Source organism: Leucopleurus acutus (assembly GCF_964270905.1).
Source record: "Leucopleurus acutus genome assembly, chromosome: 13".
Classification (NCBI taxonomy): Eukaryota; Metazoa; Chordata; class Mammalia; order Artiodactyla; family Delphinidae; genus Leucopleurus; species Leucopleurus acutus.
The window spans coordinates 80,075,880-80,100,357 of record NC_139155.1 but is presented as its reverse complement, the minus strand read 5'-3'; the positions used below and the strand labels follow the sequence as shown (position 1 = coordinate 80,100,357).

The 24,478-nt window shown below is 49.1% G+C and overlaps 1 protein-coding gene across 1 annotated transcript in view; it reads right to left on the bottom strand.

Annotated features, from left to right (window-relative positions):
* Positions 1 to 2,856: 2,856 nt before the first annotated feature.
* Positions 2,857 to 24,478, bottom strand: part of SRRM4 (serine/arginine repetitive matrix 4) — a gene marked incomplete at both ends in the record, with an annotated part of 162,241 nt that continues 140,619 nt past the window's right edge. Inside the window, 5 exons of the mRNA XM_082853593.1 lie at positions 2,857 to 3,166; positions 4,920 to 5,060; positions 5,707 to 5,817; positions 11,019 to 11,210; positions 14,263 to 14,564. Of these exons, the coding sequence (XP_082709719.1) occupies positions 2,857 to 3,166; positions 4,920 to 5,060; positions 5,707 to 5,817; positions 11,019 to 11,210; positions 14,263 to 14,564 (1,056 nt within the window). The remainder of the gene's footprint in view (positions 3,167 to 4,919; positions 5,061 to 5,706; positions 5,818 to 11,018; positions 11,211 to 14,262; positions 14,565 to 24,478) is intronic.

Here is a 24,478-nt window from a genome sequence, read left to right as displayed (position 1 = left end):
CCCAGGATGGCCGATAACCCCGTCACAAGGCAGGCTTGTCCACAGAGCAGCCTTGAGCTCTCAGGGGATGGGGAGAAACTAGCTAAGGGGGAGACAGGAGCATGTGTTAACTTACGTGAAACCAACTAGGCAGGCTCAGAAGAGCAGATGATCTCACCCACTAACCGTGTGCCCTGGGAGGAGGGCGAGACTAAGACGCGCACATCTGTCTCACGTTGGGTGCCTCCCGAAAGGACGCTCCCAGGTGATTTAGGGTCTGCAGCTTCGGCCTTACCTGCTAACTTTAGACTCTGACCCCCATGTCAGCTGTGACTCTGCCATGTCAGGTCAGCACCTTAGCTCCTAAGCCTCCTGACTGTTTCCATCTTTCTGGTACCTCAGTTAGGTAGCTGGGGGGCAGGGGGCTGGAGCGCAGGCCTGAACCTCACCGGACGTGGACTTAGTCATGAGCCTTTGGTCTGCAGTGCTTCCGGGCCACCTCCAGGGTGTTCCAAGCTTAGAGCTCTGTGAGTCTCCCCTTCAGGGAAAAGGCCAACATTCCCATCCACATCCAGCCTCTCAAATCCCATCCATGGAGACATGAGGGGAAAAAAAGAGAGATGCACAAAAATACTGTAGAAGTTCCCCCTCCTCCCCAGACACACAGACACACACACACACCCCTCTCCATATAAATAAATACTTGAATACTGCTAACGGCAACTGAGAGAGCGAGAATCCCATAAATAAATAAATAAATAAATAAATAACCATAAATAAATAAATAAGATAAATAAGAGGTTTGCTAGGAGCCCCCCGCAAAATGATCCCCTAGAGTTGCTTGAATGAAGGCAGTCTGGACTGGGGGGCCGGCTCTTGGGTCTCTCACTGCTGTCCTGCTAAGGAGGTTCTGTGGCTCCAGAAAGCCTTTGTCTCCATGGAGACTGGAGTCCAGTCTGGACTCCTGGGCGGGGAAGAGGGTTATTTACAGTTGCTGTACATGCCCTCCCAGGGCACCTGCCCCTGGCCCAGGCACCTGCCATCAGGCCTTCTGCGGTGATAGCACTGGCATCCGTCAGTCTTGGCGGGCGGGGCCCAGGTCTGGGCCAGAGGGCATCGTGGAAAGGCCAGGTCCTCCACTGCCGCCCTGGCGCCTGGCCCCGCTCTCCCAGTGGAGGAAGGACTTTCCGGTTGGCTGCAGGGCAGTTTCTGGACCCAGGCTGATGTGATGGGAAAGACCGGGAGGGAGGATTTCACTGCTTCCAAGAAAAAGGATTTTTTTTCAAATGTTCCCCCCCCCCGCCCCCGCGCACCCCTCCTTGGGATGTAAGGGATAAAGAATGTTTGGCTTCTGCTTCCCAAAGCCCCAGCATCCAAAGCTGGGAGCTGTCCCTTTCACCCTCTCCCTCCACGCCCTGTCCTGCTGCTGCTGCCACCACAAACTGGAAACTCACCCGCAAGGCTCCGGAAAGCCAGTCAGCTGGTGAGGGGGATGCCCAAGAGTTTATTTTAAGGATCTTCTCCCTCACGCCCCTGTTCTCGGGGCCTTCCATGGGTGAAGCAGCTGGTGGTATTTGTGTGCTGGAGATCAACTTACCCTCGCTGCCCAGCCCTGGGCGGGGAAAGTGGGGCGAGGGCAGAAATGAAGGTGGGGCTTTCCCGAGCTGATAAGAAACTCCGGAAACCAGTGCGAGCTGCGGAGCATCCAAGCCCCCTTCCCCCAGACTCGCTGCATTTGGATCTTTTCCCCCAAACCTGAGCTGCTGTGCCCCATCCTGGCAAGATTCCTGAAAGGCAAAGGAGGCGACTTAGGCCGAGGGTGGGGGGGCGCTGGGCTGCACTGGGGAGGATCCAGGGTGTGGCAGTCTGGGCAGTGGGGAGGGGGCAGGCAGGCGCCAACCGGAGGGTAAGGGCAGACTGGCTGGCGCTGGGGACTGGCAGCGGGCCACGGCACTGGTGAACGTTCAGCAGACGGTCCCGGGAATTAAGCTGCTGCCAGCTAACAGGACTGAGGCAAATTTGGGAAGCGGGGCCGCAGACCAGGCTGTCCTGCTGTCCACCGTGTCCGTTCTCAGAGGTCGCCGGGTCCGTGTGAGCCGCCAAGAGGCCTTTTGTGTAAACGGTGTGGTGGCCTCTCCCTGGCTAGAAACTACTGGGCCCGTCTTCCTGACCACGTGGAGGTACTGCGAGTGGCACACCGACCCCCTCCTTTTTGCTTCTACGCTCATGGCCCGAGAGTCCATCTCCTATCTCCCGACACCTACCCCCAGCTGAAATGTCCATGACCCCTACCCACGTGTCTCCCTTTCTAGGACCCAACAGCCTTCTAGCTTTTGCTCTGGCCTATGTGGGGAGCTGAAAGGCCTGACCCCTCTCCTGGGCCTGAACTGCCCTTGGTCTCTTCTAACATCCACCCCTCACTCCCATCAGGGTCCACACACATGCAGCCATGAGACTGAATGAGAGGAGAATGAGGGCAGGTGTGAGGAAGCACACTGGCCTTCGTGTGCCACCTGCCAGCAGTGGGTGAGCAGAGCTCTCTCTACATTTTCCTGGCCTGACCCAAACTTTTGAGTCACGGACCCATCGCTTCTTACAAACCTTTGAGCTTTCTCTGTGCCAACAGAAGGTGGTTCACTCCATATGCTCAGGCCTGAGTTGAGCCCCAGGGTGGTGTGGTGGAGGCTCCTAGGAGCTCGACATAGAGGCTGAAGCCCCCATACTCTCTTTTCCTCCCGCCCCCAGGGGAGCAGGAAGGACAGGGCCCAGGAGCCCTCAATGTCTATACCAAGGAGAAGGCAGGGTGGGCAGGGAGTGGGGGAGGCTGGCAGAGTGAAAGGGGCACCACAGGCAGCTGGCTCAAGGGAGGGCCTTTGCTTAGCGCCTTGTGCTGGAGTAGCTGTCTGCTGAGCTGTAGCTCCGGCTCCGGCTCCGGCTCCGGCTCCGGCTCCGGCTCCGAGAGCCCAGGCTGGGGCTGCGGGAGCTGCAGCTGCTGCTAGTGCGGGTCCGGCTGCGGCTGCGGCTGCGGCTGCGGCTGTGGCTGTGGCTGCGGCTGTGGCTGCGGCTGTGGCTTGGGCTCCGGGAAGAGCTTCGGCTGGCTGAGCGGCTGTACCAGGAGGAGGTGCTGCTGAGGCCACTGGATGAAGAGGGGCTGGGCCGGTAGTAGGGGATGGGGCGTTTCCGGGCACTGCAGGGACCAGAGGGAGATGGCATGAGGGCAAGACTCCTCCCAGCCTCAATCCAGGGAGCACAGGCACTGTCCCAAGAGACATTTCCCAGCTCCTCAGGAAAAAAAAATTCCCATACTCTTCCCTTGCAGTCCTGAGAACATCAAGGAGATGCTTTCAGTCTACTGCTGATATGTTTTGAAAAGTCATAATCTCACTTTTTTTTTTTTTTAAACACAGCAAGGCTGGGCTCAGGGAGAACCTCCAGCTGGCAACAGTTTTGTTTTGCTATTTTTATTTTTACTAGAACCTTCTATTTATGGCAAAAAGAAGAGGCTGATTTTCCACTCACTGTAGTGCATCAAGTTTCCTTTTGAAATAAATGTATGGACCTTTTAAAAGAAAAGCACATCTATTTACAGAAAATTAAGTAAATGGTACACTTGATAATCAGACAAGGCAAAAGTGGGGGATGGAAGTTTGGGAAACACTGAATGGGTTCATCATGATGGACTATTTGGGGTTGAGTATGGAAACCAGAGCGTCTTTTGGAAATGCAACTCTCTTCGTCTCAGCCTTCCTCCAAGTCCATTCCAAGGATACCTTCGAAAGTCAAGGCAGTGGGTGTAGGACTCCCTTCCTGTGTGCCAGGCCAAGGCAGGGTGTTCTGTGAGACACTTGAGAAGGCAATGCCATTACCCTGCCTTACTATCTGGGGCACAAGCTCTTCTTCCTCCCTTCACATCATCTCCAGGGAGGAGGCGTGGGAGGCCGGGATACTTGTGGGTCTCTGGACTGAGCAGCTGACCCTTGGAGGACCAGGAGGTAGGCCAACCGATTGTCAAGAGCCATTTTTAGGGCAACATTCAGCTATTCTCTCCATTTCAAGGTCCGAGAAATTTGTGTCCATTTAGACCTCAGGCTTCTCTTCTAGGGCCTTTCTCGTCCGAGACTTTATCTGTTACAGGAATTTTTATCCATCTGGTCTGGCCATTCAGTCCATCACCGTGGAACACAGTGGGTTCTAGTGTTCTGCATGTAAGTTTATAAACGGCATTCACATCTCTTTGCCCCTTTTCATTTCATCCTTATGATACTTCTGGGAGTTATTTCCTCCAATAGTTCATGGGTGAGAAAACTTAGATTCTGGGAGATGAAGAGACTTTCCCAGCTCACCTGGAAAGTGGCAGAGCCAACATTCCTCTCCAAAACAGTGCTCCTCCCCTTAACCACTAGGGCCCCCTCCCAGTCCTTTTGGCACCTAAACAATCCTGTTTGCCCTCCCTACACTTGGTTCAGGGTATAATTACCTATGGGTCTATTCAAGCCTTGTATTCGGGCTGTGGGTCTAAGGGCGGAGGTCTGTTGCCACCGCCTGGCTCCGCCCCCACGCAAAGTCCCAGTTCTGTTCCTTGCTTAGGTCCCCGTTCCATATGGCCCAGCCCCGCCTCCCTCGCCCCAGCTGCACGCGCATATTCCGGCCACACCCGATTCCTCCGGCTGGGCTCACCCCTTGGCCAGCCACTGCGTCCTACCCCACCCCGCCGGCCTAGGCCCCGCCCCCTTCTTGCAAGCCCGCGCGGTGGCTGAGGGTGCTGACTCGCCCGAGGCTTTGAACAGAAACTTCATTTCGGTGGCTGATGGGGGGCAGGGTGTCCCTGAGCTCCCACAATCCTGCAGTCCAGCCCCAAGGAGGCCCGGGGAGAGTCCGAGACCCCAGCGGGTGGGAAGGGAGTGGAAGTGAGGAAGGAGGTGGGTGCCTCCTGGCTTCACCTCGTTATCCTCCGCGCCTCCAGGTGGCTCGGGGAGTCTCTCCGGCGCTTCCGCATGGGCGAGTAGGACCGACGTCTCCGCCGCGCTCGCTCGCGCTCCCGCTGCTGCGAATCCTTCTCGCTGTACTTGGGGTCCCGCTCCCTGAAGGGGTGCGATGGGGATGTTACTGGGGAGCTGGGGCCGGCCTGGCTTTTCGGTGGGAGGGGGGCACTCACTTCCTCCTCACCTTTGCCCTCCCCCTCGCTGGGGCAGGGATGGGGTCTGCACGGGGCCCCTAGGGAGGTGGGAGGGAAAATGACACGGCTGTGGGGAGAGTCTGCATGGATGGGTGGGTACCCGGGGGCGGGGGAGGGCCTTGCAGCTGGACGTGTGTAGGGGTGTCAGCCTTTGAAGGTGGGCATTGCAGGGTGAGGATATGACTGTTAGGTGGGCCCAGGTGCCGAGTAAGAATCAGAACTGGGGGGTATGGACATAGGGATGAGGAGTAGTATTAGGTGTGCGAAGAGTCTGAGGGCTGGGGTGTGGCCGTTGGAGTGTTTGGGGTGAGTACATGAGAACGCTGGGATGTACTGGGGGCCTGACTGCCACTCCAGACACGGCAAAGGGAACCACTATGATGCTGAGTCACCTCCCATCCGTAACCCGGCAGGGCTTGACCAGAGAGGAACTCGCGGGGCTTGGGAGACGCCGCAGAGAAGCAAGTCGAGGAGGCGATGCCAGACAGGCGGATCCGAGCAAAGGAGTGGGGACTGTGGGGCGGGGTGGGGGTGCGGGACGGGGCCGGTACCTGCTGGGACTGTAGCGGGAGTAGCTGGGGCTTCGGCGGGACCTAGAGCTTCTGCTAGGCGGGCTTCTCTTGCCAGAATTGGAGGAATAGCTGCGAGAGCGGGAGGAGGACCTGGAAGAGAGGAGACAGCCTCTGAGGGGCCTGCTGAGCTCTGCCGGGCTTGCCCCGTCTGTCCAGCGTTTTATTCAGCTGGTCTCCAGGCCTTTTTATTTCTGGAGGCCAGGCAAAGGGACCAAGCCCTTACCTGAGGATGAAATCCCCTCCCTTTTGGATGGTTAATAATGATATCAACAACTTAGCCTTACTGAGTTCTTCCTCTCCTGGCCACGTGTTAGCTGTGTGACCTTTGGGCAGTTGATTTCACTTCTCTGGGCCACTACTTTCTGATCTGTAAAATGGGGGTAATTGTACTTACCCCATAGAATTGTAAATTAAACGTGTAAATTAGGGTAAATTACTTAGCATCTTGGCATATAGTCAGCACACAGGAAATATTTATTATTATATGAGTATTATATATTCTACTATGTGCCAGATTTTGAACTAATTTTTTTTATATCTTTATTGGAGTATAATTGCTTTACAATGGTGTGTTAGTTTCTGCTTTACATATATCCCCATATCCCCTCCCTCTTGAGCCTCCCTCCCACCCTCCCTATCCCACCCCTCTAGGTGGTCACAAAGCACTGAGCTGACCTCCCTGTGCTATGCAGCTGCTTCCCACTAGCCATCCACTTTACATTTGGCAGTGTATATATGTCAATGCTACTGTTTCACTTCGTGCCAGCTTCCCCTCCCCCCACTGTGTCCTCAAGTCCGTTCTCTACATCTGCGTCTTTATTCCGGCTCTACCACTAGGTTCATCAGTACCGGTTTTTTCAATTCCATATATGTGCATTAGCATGCGGTATTTGTTGTTCTCTTTCTGACTTGCTTCACTCTGTATGACAGACTCTAGGTCCACCCACTTCATTACAAATAACTCAATTTCGTTCCTTTTTATGGCTGAGTAATATTCCACTGTATATATGTGCCACATCTTTATCCATTCATCTGCCGATGGACATTTAGATTGCTTCCATATCCTGGCTACTGTAAATAGTGCTGCAATGAACATTGTGGTACATGTATCTTTTTGAGTTATGGTTTTCTCAGGGTATATGCCCAGTAGTGGGATTGCTGGGTCATATGGTAGTTCTATTTTTTTTTTTTTTTTTTTTTTTTTGCTGTACGCGGGCCTCTCACTGTTGTGGCCTCTCCCGTTGCAGAGCACAGGCTCCGGACGCGCAAGCTCAGTGGCCATGGCTCACGGGCCCAGCCGCTCCGCGGCATGTGGGATCTTCCCGGACCGGGGCACGAGCCTGCGTCCCCTGCATCGGCAGGTGGACTCTCAACCACTGCGCCACCAGGGAAGCCTGGTAGTTCTATTTTTATTGAACTAATGTTTTGTGTATATTATCTTATTTAATCCTCAGCATTTCCTAGGGTTAGGTACTATTATCAATCCCATTCTATAGATGAGGACACAGAGGCAGAGAGAGATGATGTATTGGGTTGGCCAAAAAGTGCCTTTGCTTTTTAAGTAAAAATAAAAGACACACTTTTCATTTTCACCAGGAACTTTATTGAACAACATATTCACCCTTTTGTTCCACTACCTTCTGCCATTTTTCAGGCGACTTCATAATTCCATCTTCCCCAAACTTTTTATCTTTTTGAGCCAAGAATTGTTACAGATGCCTTTTACAGTCTTCCAGGGAATTGAAATTTTTTCCATTAAGAGAATTTTGTAAAGACTTAAATAAATGGAAACCTGAAGGTGCAATGTCTTGTTCAAAGGTGGCGGATGAATCAGAACTTCCCAGCCAAGCTGTAACAGTTTTTGCCTGGTCATCAAAGACACATGTGGTCTTGCCTTATCCTGATGGAAGATTATGCGTTTTCTGTTGACTAATTCTGGATGCTTTCCATTGAGTGCTGCTTTCAGTTGGTCTAATTGGAAGCAGTACTTGTTGGAATTAATTGTTTGGTTTTCCAGAAGGAGCTCATAATAGAGGAATCTCTTCCAATTCCACCACATATACAACATCGCCTTCTTTGGATGAAGAACAGCCTTTGGTGTGGTTGTTCATTTCGCTCGCCCCGCGATCTCTTCCGCTCCAGACAACTGAAGAGTATCCACTTTTCAGCGCCCACCACAATTTGTTTTAAAAACGGAACGTTTTCATTACGTTTAAGTAGAGAATCACATGCAGAAATATGGTCAAGGAGGTTTTTTTCGCTTAACTTACGTGGAACCCAAACATCAAAGCAATTAACGTAACCTGGTGCAAATGATTTTCAACGCTTGATTTGAATATTTTGAGTATGTCAGCTATCTCCTGCATGGCATAACGTTGATTGTTCTCAATGAATGTCTCGATTTGGTCGCTATCAACTTCACTGGTCTACCCGACCGTGGAGCATCGTCCAGTAAGAAATCTCCAGCACAAAACTTCGCAAACCACTTTTGACACGTTCGATCAGTCACAGCACCTTCTCCATACACTGCACAAATCTTTTTTTGCATCAGTTGCATTTTTACCTTTCTTGAAATAATGAAGAATAGTATGCCAAAAATGTTGTTTTTCTTCCATCTCCAATATTAAAATGGCTACACAAAAATTAACCGATTTTGATGTCTGTTTTTTGAAATTTTGAAACTTTATTTTTTTAAAGTTTATTTTATATATTTAATATAATTATATGTAATACTTTTATTAATTTTAATATATTGTTTTCCTTTTAACATCTTTATTGGAGTATAATTGCCTTACATTGGTGTTAGTTCCTGCTTTATAACAAAGTGAGTCAGCTATACATATACATATATCCCCAAATATCCTCCCTCATGCACACTGATATGACAGCTGTCACATACACTCTAACAAAATTGTTTTGAATCAAGTTAAAGACAACTAAGTGCTACTAGAGCCATCTTACAGAAAAAACCAAACAAACCTTTTGGCCAACCCAATAATTTGTTCAAGGTCACTCAGCTGGTAAGGGGTTTGAACCCAGGTCTGTTTGGCTACAAAGTGCTCCTGATTCTGCTAGACTACACTGTTGTGCATCCGAATTACCAACCCCTATGCTATTTCCAGTCTTCTTCCCTCTTGCTAATGCCTCCCACGTTTAGAGAACGACTGCCTTAGTTTCTCCACCACTTTCCTAGGAACATCTACCCTTCTTTCTCAGTCTTTCAAATAATTTTCATCTCACAGCTGCTGATTTGATCTGCTAGTAGTTCCTGCCAGGGTTCAGAGGGATTATGTGGCCATGTCTGTGTTCAGTGGGAAAGAGGGCTGGGATGGATTAGCAATGTCTGCTACAGGCACAGGAATGAGTAGGGGGGACACTCTCTCACGCTCTGTTTTTGCCAGCTTTCCCTCACAGGAATGCTAGCAAAGTTTTCCTATCCTTTTCAGTTTGAAAAGAAGTCTTGCTCTGACTTGCCCTCACCCAGGTGTTCCTTAGCCCCTTCCTACTTTCTTAGATGATCATAATAACCATCGCCTTGGGACTCTATTCTTACATGTTGCCCAGCGTGATGGAAGGAGTGTGGACAAGGATTAGCTCCTCCAGTCTTAGTGCCCTGGGACAGTGTCCAGCTATGGCCCCTGAAAAATTTGCTTTGCCAACTTGCTCTTTGGCTATATATTGAGAGACATTATAAAAAAGAGTTATGATGAAATAATGCTTTTGGACACTTTGAAAGGACGTCAGGCATTTCTATCCACCGTACCACATAGTGTCCCTTTTCTGTGGAGCCATGTGAATCATTTTTCATACTTAAAAATCAGAAATAACTGCTCTTCCAAGCAACTGGTTCAATTTTTATCTTTTTTGTTAATAATGTAAAGGGACAATTTCCCTTTTTGCTTTGTCTGCCAGGGAGCTCAGAGTCACATTTGCAGCACACCTCCATAGCAACAACCGTCATCCCTCGGTATCTGCGGGGGATTGATTCCAGGAGTCCCTGCAGATACCAGAACCTGCAGGTGCTCAAGTCCCTTATATAAAATGGCATAGTATATTGAATACACTGGCCTTTCATAACCAGGGATGTGAAACCCACAGATACAGATGGCCAACCGTACAGAATGGTAGGACATGCCTTTGGGACTTAACCTTCCTCCTGATTTAATTTTATTTCTCTCAATTTTCCTTTTAGCCTGACTTGCTCTTCTACTTATGTTACTCTATCATGTTGAATATTTCTGTTAGCTTCCTTGCCTCCTTATTTTGAATGAACTGGTCTTGAGGTAACCACCTACGTAAGCAACTGTTTTTTGATATGGTTGCAGAAGAGGAATAGTTGGGTTGCTGTTGGAAGTTCTTGTTTGTAGAGGGAAGCTGGACTCCATGAAGCTGTGGGTTGGTTAGATTGGATGGAATCTTCCAATTCCTGAGATCGCATGTCTCTGCATTCTGCCATATCGTTATTCCACATGAGAAAATCAAACAATAACCAGGGGTTATTAGAATTGAGTGGTAAAGTGAAAAAAATGGGCACAATTCTTCTCCCTGTATCCATGCCCCTTGCAGTGTGATTTTGCAGTTCCTCCCACTAAGAGGAGCATCCCTTGCATCTGTCTGGATTGGTCCTCTGACTTGCAATGGCTAAGAAAACAGCTGAAGAAGTCATGCCTGTTCCAAGCGGAGGCCTTGCACACTACTGCTCTCTCTTGGAACCCGGCCATCACCATGTGAACAAGCCCAGACAAGCCTGCTGGAAGATGTTAGGCCACACGGAGCAGAGATGAATCAGCTGGGGTCATTCAAACCAGCCAGCCCCCAGACAACCCACCAGCTGATGGAAGACACATGCATGAACCCAAGAGAGAACAGAAGAAGAGCCACTCAGCTGAGCCCAGCCCAAACTGCTGATCCACTGAATCAAGAACCAAGGAAAAACTTATTGATAAGGATGCTACACTGGGGGGATAATTTTTATGCAGCAGAAGATAACTGATACACATGAATGCATCCTCACGCCAATAACAACAATCAAAACTGATATTATATTCCAAGTACTGATCTAAGTGTCTTATAGTCCGAACAATCCTTCAGGGTAAGTATTCTTACGGTTTTCATTTTGCAGGGGAGGAAACTAAGGCTCAGACAGGTTAACTGACAACCAAGGCCACCAGTGAGTAATAGATAGAATGGGCATTCAAACTCAAATCTGTTCCACTTCTGTCGCTTGGTGGTCAAACGACATCTCCAGTTACCTTAACTAGCTGCAGAGCCAAGGTCAAAATTGCACTCACCTTTTCCCAGAGGAGGTGGATCGGCTCCTGGTGTACCTGGGGGAGGCCCTGGGGTTTGGAGATCTGGAGGAGTGGGCGCTGGCACAGGACGAGCTGCGGGAGCGCCCTCTCATGGGGGAGCTCCGGGCTGTGGGTGGGACCAAACTGGACTTCTTCACCTCGGTGCACTCCAGACATGGCGACTGGAGTCCTCTGCAGAGGGGAGAATGGCTGTTAGCACTGGCCCGCCCGCTGGTCCAGGGCATCTTCAGCTGATACTCACCTCCGTACTTTGCCTCGGCTGTGGTGCTCTCAGAACCCCCCATCCACCTTTCCCCATCTTACTACCTCTGGAAAGACTTCCCAGACCACGGATGTTAGTGGAGCAGAGATAGAGTAGGACACACACCACAGGGTGCATGATGGGTATGATCAAATCACATGGTGGAAGATTTCGTCCCTTTCCAGTCCCTCTGATCACATGAATGAGAAAGCCCAGGTTGGGCACTAGGGGGTTTTTACTGTCTCTTTAATGCTTGCAATCTCCCAAAGAGAGAGAGAGCAGGCCTGAGACTCAGAACCTTGGGCAGGCAACTGTAACTAACCAGAATTAAATACAGTGATTGAATCATATGTATTTTCACAGGTGCAGTCTATTGAGGACAGGTGATACAAATTTTCTATTTAAGCTAGTACTACAAGTTTCCTTATATTAAAAAGTGAGTTTATTAAAGTAAATGAGAGTAACAGTAGTATCTGGATACAGAACGACTCAAGAAAGTGACATGTAGTTGGTTTAAGTTGGGAAACTGGCGTAGCCCATTTTGCAGATGGGGGACTGGAGACCCAAAGAAGGGTGGAGGCTTGTTCAAATTCACCCAAAGCACAGGGTCCTGTCATAGCCTCACCTTGCCTAGAACCATGCTGGGTTCCTGTTGGTTCTCAGTAAGGACATGCTCATTGGGATTGGGCCAAGGGTCAAGTTCAAATAACATTCATATAGTTTCATCGTGACCCAGCCCCTGCCCATACGCCAGTCTCAGCTCGGGCACTTCCCTCTCTCGACTCCAGCCATAGTGGACTACTTGTCCCTCCTGGAATATTCCTATTCCCTTCCTTGCCTGCAGGCTTTAGAACATTCCCACTGCCTGGAACCCTCTTCACTTGACAACTCCTACTCATGGTTCAGGCTTTCGACCCCCTTAAGACTGGTTGTGTGACCTCCATTGTGTTATCAGAGCCCCCAGCCTCCAATGCCTCCCCCCACCCCTAGATGGCTCGCTTGGTCTTATAATTGTTGTCTCCCTCCCCCAGACATGGAGCTCCCTGGGGACAGGACTCATGTCTCTCTGGACACTGTATCCCAGCACCAGGACAGAGCCAATGTCCTAGGTCATTGATAAATAGCTGTGGAAAACAGGCTGAGTCCCTGCACATCCTGGGAGCTTCACAGCATCATCTCATTTAGCCCCCAGCAACCCTAGGAAGTTGGCACTATTATCATCCCTTATTTACAGAGAAGACCCAGAAGGGCGAGTTGCTTGCTCACGGCCACCCAGAGTCTCAAACCCTGACCTGTCCAGCCCTGAAGCCCATGTCCCTGCTACCTTGCCAGCCCCTGCCTTTACTGTCTGTGGTTCCCCTGATTTAGAGCTGATGTCTCTTGCATTCTGCCCTCTGCTCATAGCTGACATGACATAAATAGCCACGGATTTAAAGATCATTTATACTTCACAGTGAAAGGCTGGGTCTAAGTTACTTAATTTGGCTGTCCACATAGATCAGATTAAGCAGGTAACTGCTAAATGCCGTTCAGGCTTAACTCCAGTTCTGGAGACAGATCTGTGTTTCAATCCCGGTGCCGGCCCTTATTAAGTGAGGTTCTTAACTGCTCTGAGCTTGTTTCCCCATCAGCTAAAAAAGAATTATAACAGAACCTATCCCATAAAGGTTTTAGAAGGAGTTTAGGAAGATTATCTATGGAAAACACCTGGCATAGTACCTCAGGGCTCCATAAATAATAGCTGCTGTTATTATTATTGTTGTTGTTGTTATTGCTATTCTCAGTATTTCCTGCATAACAGCCCTGAAGTATATGAGTAGATATCTGGGAACATCACTGCCTGTTCTTGGAGACATGGACGTTTGCTCTGACCCAGCCCTGGCTCCCAGCCGAGCTTGGGTGTGACCTGAGGCCAGGGATGCCCTGAGGCAGGCAGATCCACCCCTCTCCACCCTCTCACCACTGGCAACCACTCATCTTTTCACGGTCTCCATAGCTTTGCCTTTTCTAGAATGTCATATAGTTGGAATCGTAGAATATGCAGCCTTTTCAGATTGGCTTCTTTCTATTAGTAACATGGATTTAAGTTTCCTCCCTGTCTTTTCATTGCTTAGTAACTTGTTTCTTTTTAGTGCTGAATAGTATTCCATTGTGTGTATGGACCACAGTTTACTTATCTTTCACCTGTTGAAGGATATCTTGGTTGCTTCCAAATTTGGGCATGAATAAAGCTGCTATAAAAACATCCATGTGTAGGTTTTTGTATGGACATAAATTTTCAAAGCGTTTGGGTAAATACTGTGGCATATTTTAAAATGACAGTGACTTTAAATGTTAGACTTTCTCCTCTGATTATTGGTAAACTGACATCTGTTTTTTCCTGCCCAGCCTCCATCCCTCCTCCTGATAACAGTACCCTGCTTTTCCTTCAGAGAACCAGACATTCCCCAGTTTTGTACATGGGAAGACTCATTAGCCCTGATGGTGGCATATGACAAGTTCTAGCCAAGAATACTGCATCCCCTGGGCAGTGTGATTGGTCTAGTGTGGGCAGATGACCCAAGCTGGGCCAAGCAGAGTCAATGAGCACTTGCCCTGATATTCTGCTGAAATTCTCGGGAAAGAGGTATTTTCCTTCCATTGGCTGGCTAGACCGATAGAATGTTAACTGGATGGCATCTTTGCCAATACTTTGGGAGGATCTGCTTGAAAATAAAGCCAAGAGAGGGGGAAGCAGAACTGAGAGATGTAATAGGAAAGACAGATTCCTGATGACGTATTTTTTGAGACCCTGGATCCAGCTATACCTGAAGCTGATCTCCTTGGATAGTGTTTTCAAAAATGATGCCGATCTCTCTCTCTCTCTCTCTCTTTCTCTCAAATAAAAGAGCTGGAGTCTGTGTGTGTGGTGTAGTGCTAGGGTGAGAGACTGAGATTGTGGAGCTCAGGCAGGACCCCCTCCTGCCGCCCAGGTGCACTGACCTTGACTCTCTGCCCCTGCTGGTGGGGGAGAGATTCTCCAAAGCGGTCCCCTCATTCTGGGGGGAGGAGGTGGTGAAGGAGTTCCCTGAATCAGAGGTGTTGCCGCTGTTGGGGCCCCGGCTCTTGCTCAGGCCCCCAGTGGGGCTCTCCTTCTCCTGACCCCGAGACCTGGCTGAGCTGATCTGCATGGAGGGTGGCGAGGAGGTGTCATTGCCCGAGTCATACTCCTGGGAGCGTCCTCGGGACGTGGCGAGCAGCCTGGCAGTTCTGGTAAAGAGGGTAGCAGCCCCCGGCCCAGTGATCTGAAAGCAAAAACACCCGTCGGACACTGCTGCGCGCTGGGTCTGCGGGCTGTGTCTAAATAACCAAGAAATGTTTACCATCATGATGCACTGTAACGAAAGGAAAGAGAGAGAGGAGAGGAAAGGAGAGACGCCAAAAAACAAAAGCACAAATTCCTGAAAGAATACCACAGAAAGGAGATCTCTTTTTTACCCCCTGCTAGGATAACTGGAAGATTTAGGTATCATGCAGAGAAAAAAGCATGCGATCCAGATTAAACAAAAGAAAAAGGAAATTATACAAAATTTAATTTCTAAGGAATTAAACGAAAGCAACAACTTAAGGGGGGGGGGGTGTAAACACCCTTAACCTAAAACAATAATAAAAATAAAGAAAAGTGGGGGGAAAGAAAGGAGGCTATGGGCCTGAAAAAATATATCTTGAAACTTAAGAACAAAAAAAGGAGGTAAAGCCAAAATTTTAAACGTCAACCAAATCCTCAACAAATTTGACTTTTCTTTTTTTTTAAAGAAAAAGTTGCCCGAATAGAACCCTAAACAAATATCACGTGGGGAAAAGAAATGAAATAAAGATGAGAGGTTTTTTTTAATATAAAGTCAAGGTCACAAAATGATATTTTAGTAGTTTTCAACTAAAGGGGAAAAGAAAGAGGGGACAAAAAATAAAAAATGGAAGTCAAACTGTCTGACGGAAACAAACAAAAAAAAGCTCTCTACGGATATCTGCGTGTGTCCTTTTCCCCCTGGAGAAGGCAGCTAAGGCGCTCGACTGGCTTCTAATAAATTCTCTCACGTCTTTGCGGATTATATCCACTTACCAAGCAAGAACTCCTCCTTTAGTAGGTAGGTAAGGTGTAAGAGAAAGGGAAGAGCGGGCAAGGTGAGTCCATCATTAGAGTCGCAAATGACAAGAAAAAACACACACCTTTCTGTACATCCTCACACTTGGCCCTGAACTTTGGGTTTTGGGTTTTCAGTGTTCTTGACAGGTGAAGTATCACTTCTGGTTGGCTTTCTCAGTAACGGGACCTCAAGCCATCAACACTAACCTCATCAGTCCCTTAATGCCCAAGTTGGATCAAGAAACCCTTGCTGACAATGCAGATGGCGGCTAGAGTTCGCATCAATCTAAGGTGTCAAGATGGGGGGCGGGGAACAGGGAAGGTGTGCTTGTGACAAACGGCTTTGGGAGGGGCTGCCTTGGGGTGCCTGGGAATGAGGAGGGGTCCCCAGGATCCTGTGTGGGGCTGATCTAGGACAGATGAAGGAGTAAAGGACGCGAGGGAGAGACAGCCCTCGGGAAGGCTATGGTGTGTTTAGAAGTACAATGGACGGTTTTCTTTAAACGTTCAGACCAGTCTCACAGCTGGGATGACATAGTGGGTTTGGTTCTGGTCCCCCAACAATACCATGCTTAGATGTGGGCAAGATGGACCTCTGCCCCGGGTCTCCTCCTGCGATAACCATCCCCTTGGGGTGAGAAATCTGTGGGGCTGGGAAGGCACCACCTGTAAACCACGCCCCCTGAAATGACTCTCTGGGGACCTGAAATCCCAGAATTCTCTGTTTAAATGACCCTGAGTCCCCTTCCAGGGTCTCTGCAGGACCATCCATGGATCTGTTCTCCCAGGGGTAGACCATGCTTCAAGTGTGCACATTCCTAGGTCCAAGTGTGGCTATTTGAACAGAAGTTGGATGTTCAGGCTTAGGTGTCCGTGTGCTTGGGTGGGAGGTCCATCACGGTGCTGGACGATGCAAGGACACGGGGGGGGGGGAGAATGGGAGGGGCCAGGGCCTCGGGGCAGATTCTCCCTAAACTGTCATGTTGTGGCCTGGCGCTCCGAGGGGTCCAAGATTCTAAATCCAAATCTGACTTTCCAGATCATTTCGAAGGTATGTTTGCCAAGATAGGAGAACCTATTTCATCTAAGTTTGATGGACTGACTTATAAACATTTGCATATATAGTGTGTGGCTCCCCTTCTATGCGCTTGTCCCAGGCCCTGCAAATATTAGTGTAGGCCTCACCATCAAAAGCCTGCTTCTCCCACCCAGTTTCTCCCATGCACCTTGGGCCTAAAGAAGGGGGACTTCTGGGCTTTCTTAAGGAAACACTTCTGCCTTCTCAGCAGCTGGTCATGAGGGTGAGAAACAGAGACAACGGAACTGTGAGAATAACAGTGATGACTCCACCAGCTCAGGATATCAGCTCCTGGAGCTGGGGAGGTGGGACTTCCTTTGCGGATTCTCCCAGTAGGCTTTGCACACAGACAAGGTGGTGGTCCAGCTTTACCAGGTTCCACCCAGCGTGGCTGCCACTGTACATGCTTGGCAATCTGGCTAGCTTTGCTCTGGGACAAGGGACCTCAAAATAAGGTTGCCCAAGTGGGGTTTTCTAGTGTGAGACTTCTTTAAAAATTAACGTGAAGGCCCTTTTTCCATTCAGCTCCTTTTTGTCTTGCAGTTTGCAAGTTGGATGCCATATCCTTCCCACCTCTGAGAGTTCAATGGCTACATGTGTATTTCCACCACCTCTGTCAGGAATGACAAAGCATCGTGCCAGGCAATTAAACCCTGGGACCTGGGCTCTCAGGCTGGGGCTTGGTCTGGGGATGGGCTCATGGAATCTTTGCCTCAGAGACAGTGAATGTTTGGTAGCCAGTGTATCACAAGTGACTCAGGTGAGCCCCTCCTGGAAGGAACCAGGCTGGACCATGAATACAATGGTTTCCAGTATCCTACGGCTTTTGCTACCTGGAGGCATCCAGTCTGGGCCTTTCTCTGCCCAGGTACTTGTTTCCACCTTGACTACTAATTTCAAAGGATATGTCCTGGTGCATGAAGAGTCCCCAGGGGGAAGGATCTCCTGAACATAAGGCCCCTCGGGGCTCGTGGATATAGAAGGGGACTTTGCCTTTTTCACATTCTCAACCCCACATCCTGAGCTCACAGGGACGCTTTCAGAGTGTCGCTACCTGACCACGACCACTATCCACGTGCAACTTGTGTGATCAGAACTGAGAACTCTCTAAGGCATCATGCTCTCCCATCATCACGAAAAACAGAGATAAATGTACTACTGAAGTGTCCTCATTGGGTTGACCCTGGGGCTTGAAAACACCAACCTCTCCTGCTCGTTTCAAAGTCCCATTTCTTTGGATGGATCTGAATTCTTTGGCATGCGTGGCAGTGTGGACACTTCACAGCTCAGCCCTGTGTCCTTCGCAAACCTCATCTCCTCCGTATACCCACCCCCCGGCCCCCACGACCTCAGGCCAATCGATTAGAAAGTCTTCTTCGTTCTGCCAGCACATCTTGCTCTCCCAGCCCCAGGCCATTTGCCTGCGCCATTTCCTCTGCCTAGAACACTGTTCCCCTCTTCCTCACTTCACATGGCTAAATTCATTCATCTTCCAGTTTACGCATCACCTCCTCTTGAAAGCCTTCTCTGAGCTCCAGGCCAGGAAAGCACAAAACTCTCTACTCCATTCATTCTAACATTCACTCTTTCATTCGTTCACTCATTCAAAAATGAGTGGCTTCTGTCTGCTGCAGCACGCTTACTGAGGCGAGGGGGCAGTGATTGCTTGTTTTACCTCCTGCCTCCATCTGGACGGGCTGAAAGTTGGGGTCTTGAGCCCAGCTCAGGGCTGGGCATGTGAGCCACAGAGAATCTCTAGAATAAAGTTTTAGGTCCAGGCCAGTGGCAAAGAGAAGGAATGCCCTCCGCTCTTCCTCCTGGCCCTCATCAGACCTAGGACCCTCAGAGAAAGCACACAGGAGCCCAGTCTACACATGCTCAACAGCATAAGTTCCAGGCGAAGGTGAGAAGTTCCTGACCTGAGGAGCCTTCCAGATGAGACAAGCGGTGTTGGGTCTCCTTACTTCCTTTTCCACCTTCTGCTATTCTGGGAGGTCGGGTTAAGAGATGAAATGGGTCTGGCCTCTTGCACGCAACAGGGCTGCTGGCCCATGCAGTGACTTTGCTCGGGTGCTAGAACGGTGCTCCCCCTGGGTCAGGAACTCGAAAATGGTGCCCCACTCTGGCCAGACAAATTAGAAAAGAGATATACCTTTCTCTGGACTGAAGCAGCCCCACATCGGTTTTCACAGCTGGCTCGACGAATGGAGGGTCGGTGGGGTGTAACTCCAAGGCCAGTCACCCTCGGACAGGGCACAACCAGCGTAACATGACATGCCTAGCAGGTCCTGGAGACGCAAATCTTCTCCCCCTGCTCGGCCTGCTTTAAGGATTACTTTGAGGGTCGCGGGAAGGGGTGGTGGCCCGAAGACTTGCATTCCTGCTTCCTTCCGCTGAACTCTATTTGGTTTTGTCTTTACCAGTCTTGATGGGCTCTATCTCTGTTTCCAGGTGATAGAAACATTTTCATGAACTCAGTAGGGATGTCTGGATCGTTTAATGGCCTCTTAGCCTCAGATTCCTCCTTCTCCAGAGCTCTCCATTCACCCCACACACGGAGGAAAGACACAACGGAGGGGGGCCAAAGGCAGACTGTGGGGTGTGTGTGTGAGCGTGCGTGTGTGTGCGTGCGTGTGCGAGTGATGCCATGATAATGCAGGGGAGACCTTCATAAAGTCAAGGACTTTATGACAGGCAGACGACAGAGGCCTCTGTGTGCTCGCCTCCCATCTCTAAGTGTCTCCTTCCTCGTCAGATGTTCACTCTCACTCCGCATGGAGGATGCAGACTGCTGCCCACTGGCCGCTGGCGTGACAGGATGGCTCCCCCGCTTTCCTCCCCGTCTCCTCATTTAGATAACAGGCCACTCACAAGTCGTCTTTGACGAGCTCTTCTTCATCCACTGGAAATTTCTCTTCTATGCACATAACTGCTCTCTGCCCCTGTATCCCCAGCTTAGCTGCAAAACGGTCTTCAAGAGGCCCGCTGGGAGGAGTCATCCTAGACCCACTTTTGTCCAGGAACAATGCCCTCATGGTACCCGGGACCCCTGTCTAAGACCTGGGACCCTCATACCGGGGCTCTCTTCTGTGGTCCACTCTGACTGACCCCTTCCTCAATCCCAGACTTGCCCTTCTTTTTATGTCTTCACAAAGGCCTGCTTTTGGGGCTTGGCACAAAAATTCAGCCCCTGTAAGATTTGCTTAATCACCAAGTGAAATGCACCTGTCTTCATATGGTTCTCCTGGAAACTGAGATAGGAATTTGAGTGCTGGCCGTTTCTTTGAGGGCAAGGAACCTCAGTAGGAGAGTGGGGGCAATGAACAGGGGAGAGAAGGAGCCAGATGAAGATGTGTTATCAAGCCAGCTGCCACAGAGGGCTTCTGGAGGACACCCTGGGAGCCAAGGCAGAGACAGCTCCAGAGTTAATTACAACCAAGGAGGGAGCTGTGATATTTATACACCAGTTCCCTGCCACTCATGGGTTAAAGGCTGCACCCAAAGGGTGTCAATTCTCTAGTAGGTCCAAACTGCCACCCAGCCAAACAAAGTGGTCTTTGGCAGCCAGAGAACATTACCTGGAAGCTGGAAGCTGGCAGTGTGTGAAGTGGGGAGGGGGAGGGGATATAAACGGACAGCATCTGTCTCAACACCCCAAACCACCACTGGAAAACGGACGGGCCAAGTCATACTTTGTTTCAGATATGCTTTCTTTAGCCCACTTACCGGCTAAACAAATTCATGTTCGACAATAAATTTGAATGAACTGTCAACATTGTAGAGTGGGGCAGATTCACATAACAGCCCATTCCTACTTCATGCTGAAAAATGAGAGGATCTGGCCAGATTGAGTCGACATTCCTGCTTGGTAATAATTGGCTTGTGAGTAATTGCAGCTGCCCCTTTTGGAAGGAGCACAAGCTCTCCCGGCCCCAGGCCTTATGGGTTCCCTGCTGCTTGTATCTATTAGCTGCCTGGCCCTTGAGACAACTAAGTTTGTGACCCTCTGTTCTAAGTGTTCGCTGCTACCCGGATCTAGCTCAGAGCAGCACAGACACGGTGCATCCTGTCTGTTTCATCTCTCCCTTCCATCTTCCCATCTCTGCCCTTTCAAACCCTCTTGGACTTTGTCAATGAAAGGAACCGGGAGACAGAGTCATGAAGCCATATCCAGACCTCAGAGCTATTACAAGCTTTTCCCTTCTGGGTCAGGATTGCTAATCTCAGGGTTTTTTAAGGACAAACTGGTTTTCACAAACTCACGGCCACTGGGAGAAAACAAACGAATACGTTCCCTTTATTCTCTTAGCCCCCGCCAATGTGAAGCTCCAGTTTGTTTTTCTTTTTTCTTTTAAACTCATAAGCTTGCCTATTCTCCTTTTTCCTTAATATACTCAGCGTCAACATTTGGGTTTTTCTAATAAGTAATTAAATCCCCCCACCATGAACTCCAGCTCCTGGTGTTTCACTGGGAGTTTCTCTCAGCCCTCCAGGGAAGCCGGCACTGTTATTTATTGTTTTTGTTTCAAATCATTATTTAATCAAGAACAGGGGAAAAAGGCAACCTCTAACACTTCAAAATTTAATTTCGGCTGAATTCCGAGATCAAGAGGCAGCACAGCCTAATAGGTTACAAAAATACAATCAAGAAGAGAATTCCAATTAAACTGAACAAGTCCATTTACTGAGCTTCAAATGGCTCCATGGAGAGAGATGGCTATAAATTTTTTTTCCCTCCCTGCCGATATGGGGGACTGGAAATTCTCATGTGAATGTAGAGCTGCATGGCAGAGCTTTTAGCTAGAGGGTTCTGCTTATTCCTTTTTTTTTTTTTAAACCTTTTGTTTCACAAAGACATTAAGTTTATTTTCCTCATTGTTGTTCATCTTCCTTTGCACATTAATTAGGAAGACATCAAAAGACTGGATTCATTGACCTGTTAGGAGTTCATTAGAGAGGGGGAGGAATGGAGAAAGACAGGGATCTGCTGAGGATGTTGGGAAGATGACAAAGTCCTTTAGGGCTGGGGTGGTCCCACAGGGCTGTGCACTGAAGTTGACCTTGGGCCTGGGGCCAGATGTGTCTCCTTCCCTCCGTCAGGAAGCTGAAGGGGACCAGCAGCTTCAACCTCATCATTTCTCGGAAGCCCCTTTTGAGGGCCCTCAGCCCACCTCTTCTTGAAAATTTCTACATGGATCCAGTCAGGCAAAATTTTCACCAGTCCAAATTGAAATGAGGAAAAAACAAGTTCAGTGGAATGAGTTTTTCATCCAACGAAATGCATTTGATTTAAAGGCTCATCCTTTCTTCTGAGGCCGTGTCTATTCTTCCTCTTCAGATGGTAAATGTCCCTTTCAGTATAGAAAATGGTGGTTTTCTTTTTCCTGTTCTTGCTTGGCAAAAGTAAAAGTTGACAATGCTATTCCGTTTTCCATTTAAAAAGAATAACTGGTCCCACAAATGCCTCAGTCTCACGGCCCCCTGCTTCCGCATTTTAGTCCCTTTGTTCTCTAAACGGCAACGAATGGCATTGGATTGGTGAGTCTCCTAGTTTGGGCAAGAGCTCACTTTTGCAGAATGTACGTGAGAACCTGGGTCAGAGGTGGGAAGGCTGGACCCTCCATACATGCTCCCGCAGCCTCATTTCCCCTGCCTGCAAAGTAGGAGGCATATCCTGCCATTCTCCTAGAGTTGTTCTGAGGTTCACCTGAGATCTTGGATATGATTACGCTTTTTGAGGCCAGAGATACTTCAAAAACATCATGTCTGCTTTTACTGGGAGCAAGTTTAATTGAGCCATTATGACGACAAATCATAACACTAGCAACTACTGTATACTGAGGGTTATGTCCCAAGCATCAGGCTAAGTTTTGCTCATAAAACAGAAGCTGCATGAGGGTAGAAATCTCCTCTGTCTTGTTCACTGCTATTCACCCAGTGCCTGGCACATAGTAGGGGCTTAATGCATATCTTATAAATGAATGGATACCTTATCTCACTCCACCCTCACAACCACTCTGTGCAGTAAGTATGCTTATTAGTTAAAGGTACAGATGAGGACACAGAGGCCCAGCGAAGTGAAATGACACAAGGGAAGTCAAGTAATTAAGCACCTGGACTCTGAGGGTAGACTTTCTGGGTTGGAATCCTAACTTCTCCATTTAACAGCTGCCTTTTACTTAAGTTTTCTAGGCTGCAGTTTCCTCACTGTAAAATGAGGAAACTAGCGGAAGATCCCCTGAAAGGCTATCATAAGAAATGCATGAGGTGACACATGTAGAGAACTCAGCCTAGCACCTCGCACATAGTAGGTGCTCAGGAAGCATGAGTTATGGCTGCTATCCAGTCTCATAGGGAGATGAAATCAAGAACTCTGGAGTATCCGAATCTGCTTCAAAGCTCCTGTCTTCATCACTGTCACCTCCTGCTTCCTACTATTCACAAGTTTCATGAGGTCCTCTTTTACGGAGCCCAAGTTTTGCCTTTTTTTTTTTTGCCGTCTCTGTGCAGATTTTTGTTGGCAAGGGTATGTGGCAGTTGTTGGCTTGCTGGAGGCAGAAGGAGGAGAAAGGAGGAGACTGCCCTCTCCTGGGTCTTATTTCAGTCTTGATCAGCCCTCTTTAGATTCCCCCTCCAATTAAGATAGACCTCACAGACGAGCCCCTGCTACAGGACAGGGCGTGGCCAGACCTTGGGGCCACCAACCTCTCTGTCATCCAATAGGCCCTCTGGCTATCACAGTAAGCTTCTGAGATACAAGCCATGATTCATACCAGCTCCCCTTCCTACTCATTGGGCTACTGACCTAAGTCACTTCACCTCTCTGAGCCTCAGTTTTTCCATCTGAAAAATGGTGATAATGATGGCATCTACTTCAAAGAACTGTTTTGTGAATCAAATGAGAAAAAAAAAACTGTGTAAAGTATGTGACAGTGCCTGGCACACAGTGGTATTTAGCTATTCAGTAGCCATCTCAATTGGGTGAACTCCTACTCATCTTTCAAAGCCCAGCTCACATGTTCCTTTATTTGTAAAGTCCTCTCAGACACCAAGATCTCTTAGACATTGGTCCTTCCTCTGTGGTCCTACTACATATTGTACTTGCTTCCGTCACCTCCAGGGGTGATATTCAAAATATTCAACAAATGGTTGAGTATGGGTACTGCCCCATCTGCAGGTAGCTGGCCTTGGCACTGAAGGGCTGCCAGGTATCACCATTTATCTGCTGGACTGTGAGAAGGTCCAGAAGGTACCAGAGGAGAGAAGGGATGGCTTTGTTGACTGGGGGATGGGTGGTGACAGGGTCTGTTTATCAACTGGTGTGCAAGTATTTGAATATTTGAACAGTGGAGGAGTACTAGTGTTCACCGACTCAGTCTCAGCCCTAATGACAACGCTTATCCTACTGTATTGCAGCCTTCTGTTGACGGCTAGATGGTGAGCTCTGGAATTCAGGACGCCTGTTTATACATCTCTCTGTCTCCCTAACACCTTGAACAGAGTTGACTGAGTGTAGATAAGGAACGAATGGGGCCATGACGGATTCACTCCTCGGGACCCTCCATTTGGATTTGGGCTCTGACCAAGAAAGAGGGCTTCAGGTTATCTTCAGCTCACCAACTAGGATTTTAACAAGATACAACCCACTTCTGCATATTCATGTATGCAAACAGGCCCCCTTGATGTAATGTGCCCGTCCCTGATTTTTAAAGAGCTCTGCATATGGGATGCCCACCATGGAGTGTGGCAGGAACCATGGCATAGGAGACCCCTCACGCTTGGGCTCCTGTTCACCTCCAGAACCCCCAGAACCCCATCTCCTGCCCTGGAATTCTTTCTCCATCCTGACTCCAGCCTTCGTTTCCTGCTTCCACTGGCTAGTTTCTCAGTTGTCACCTCCTCTGCCCTAACCTAACCCTAACCCCAATTCCCCTCCCTGCCTGCCTACCTCCTGTCCCATCTCAGCATTCACTGTTGTGCACTGTCCTTTACAA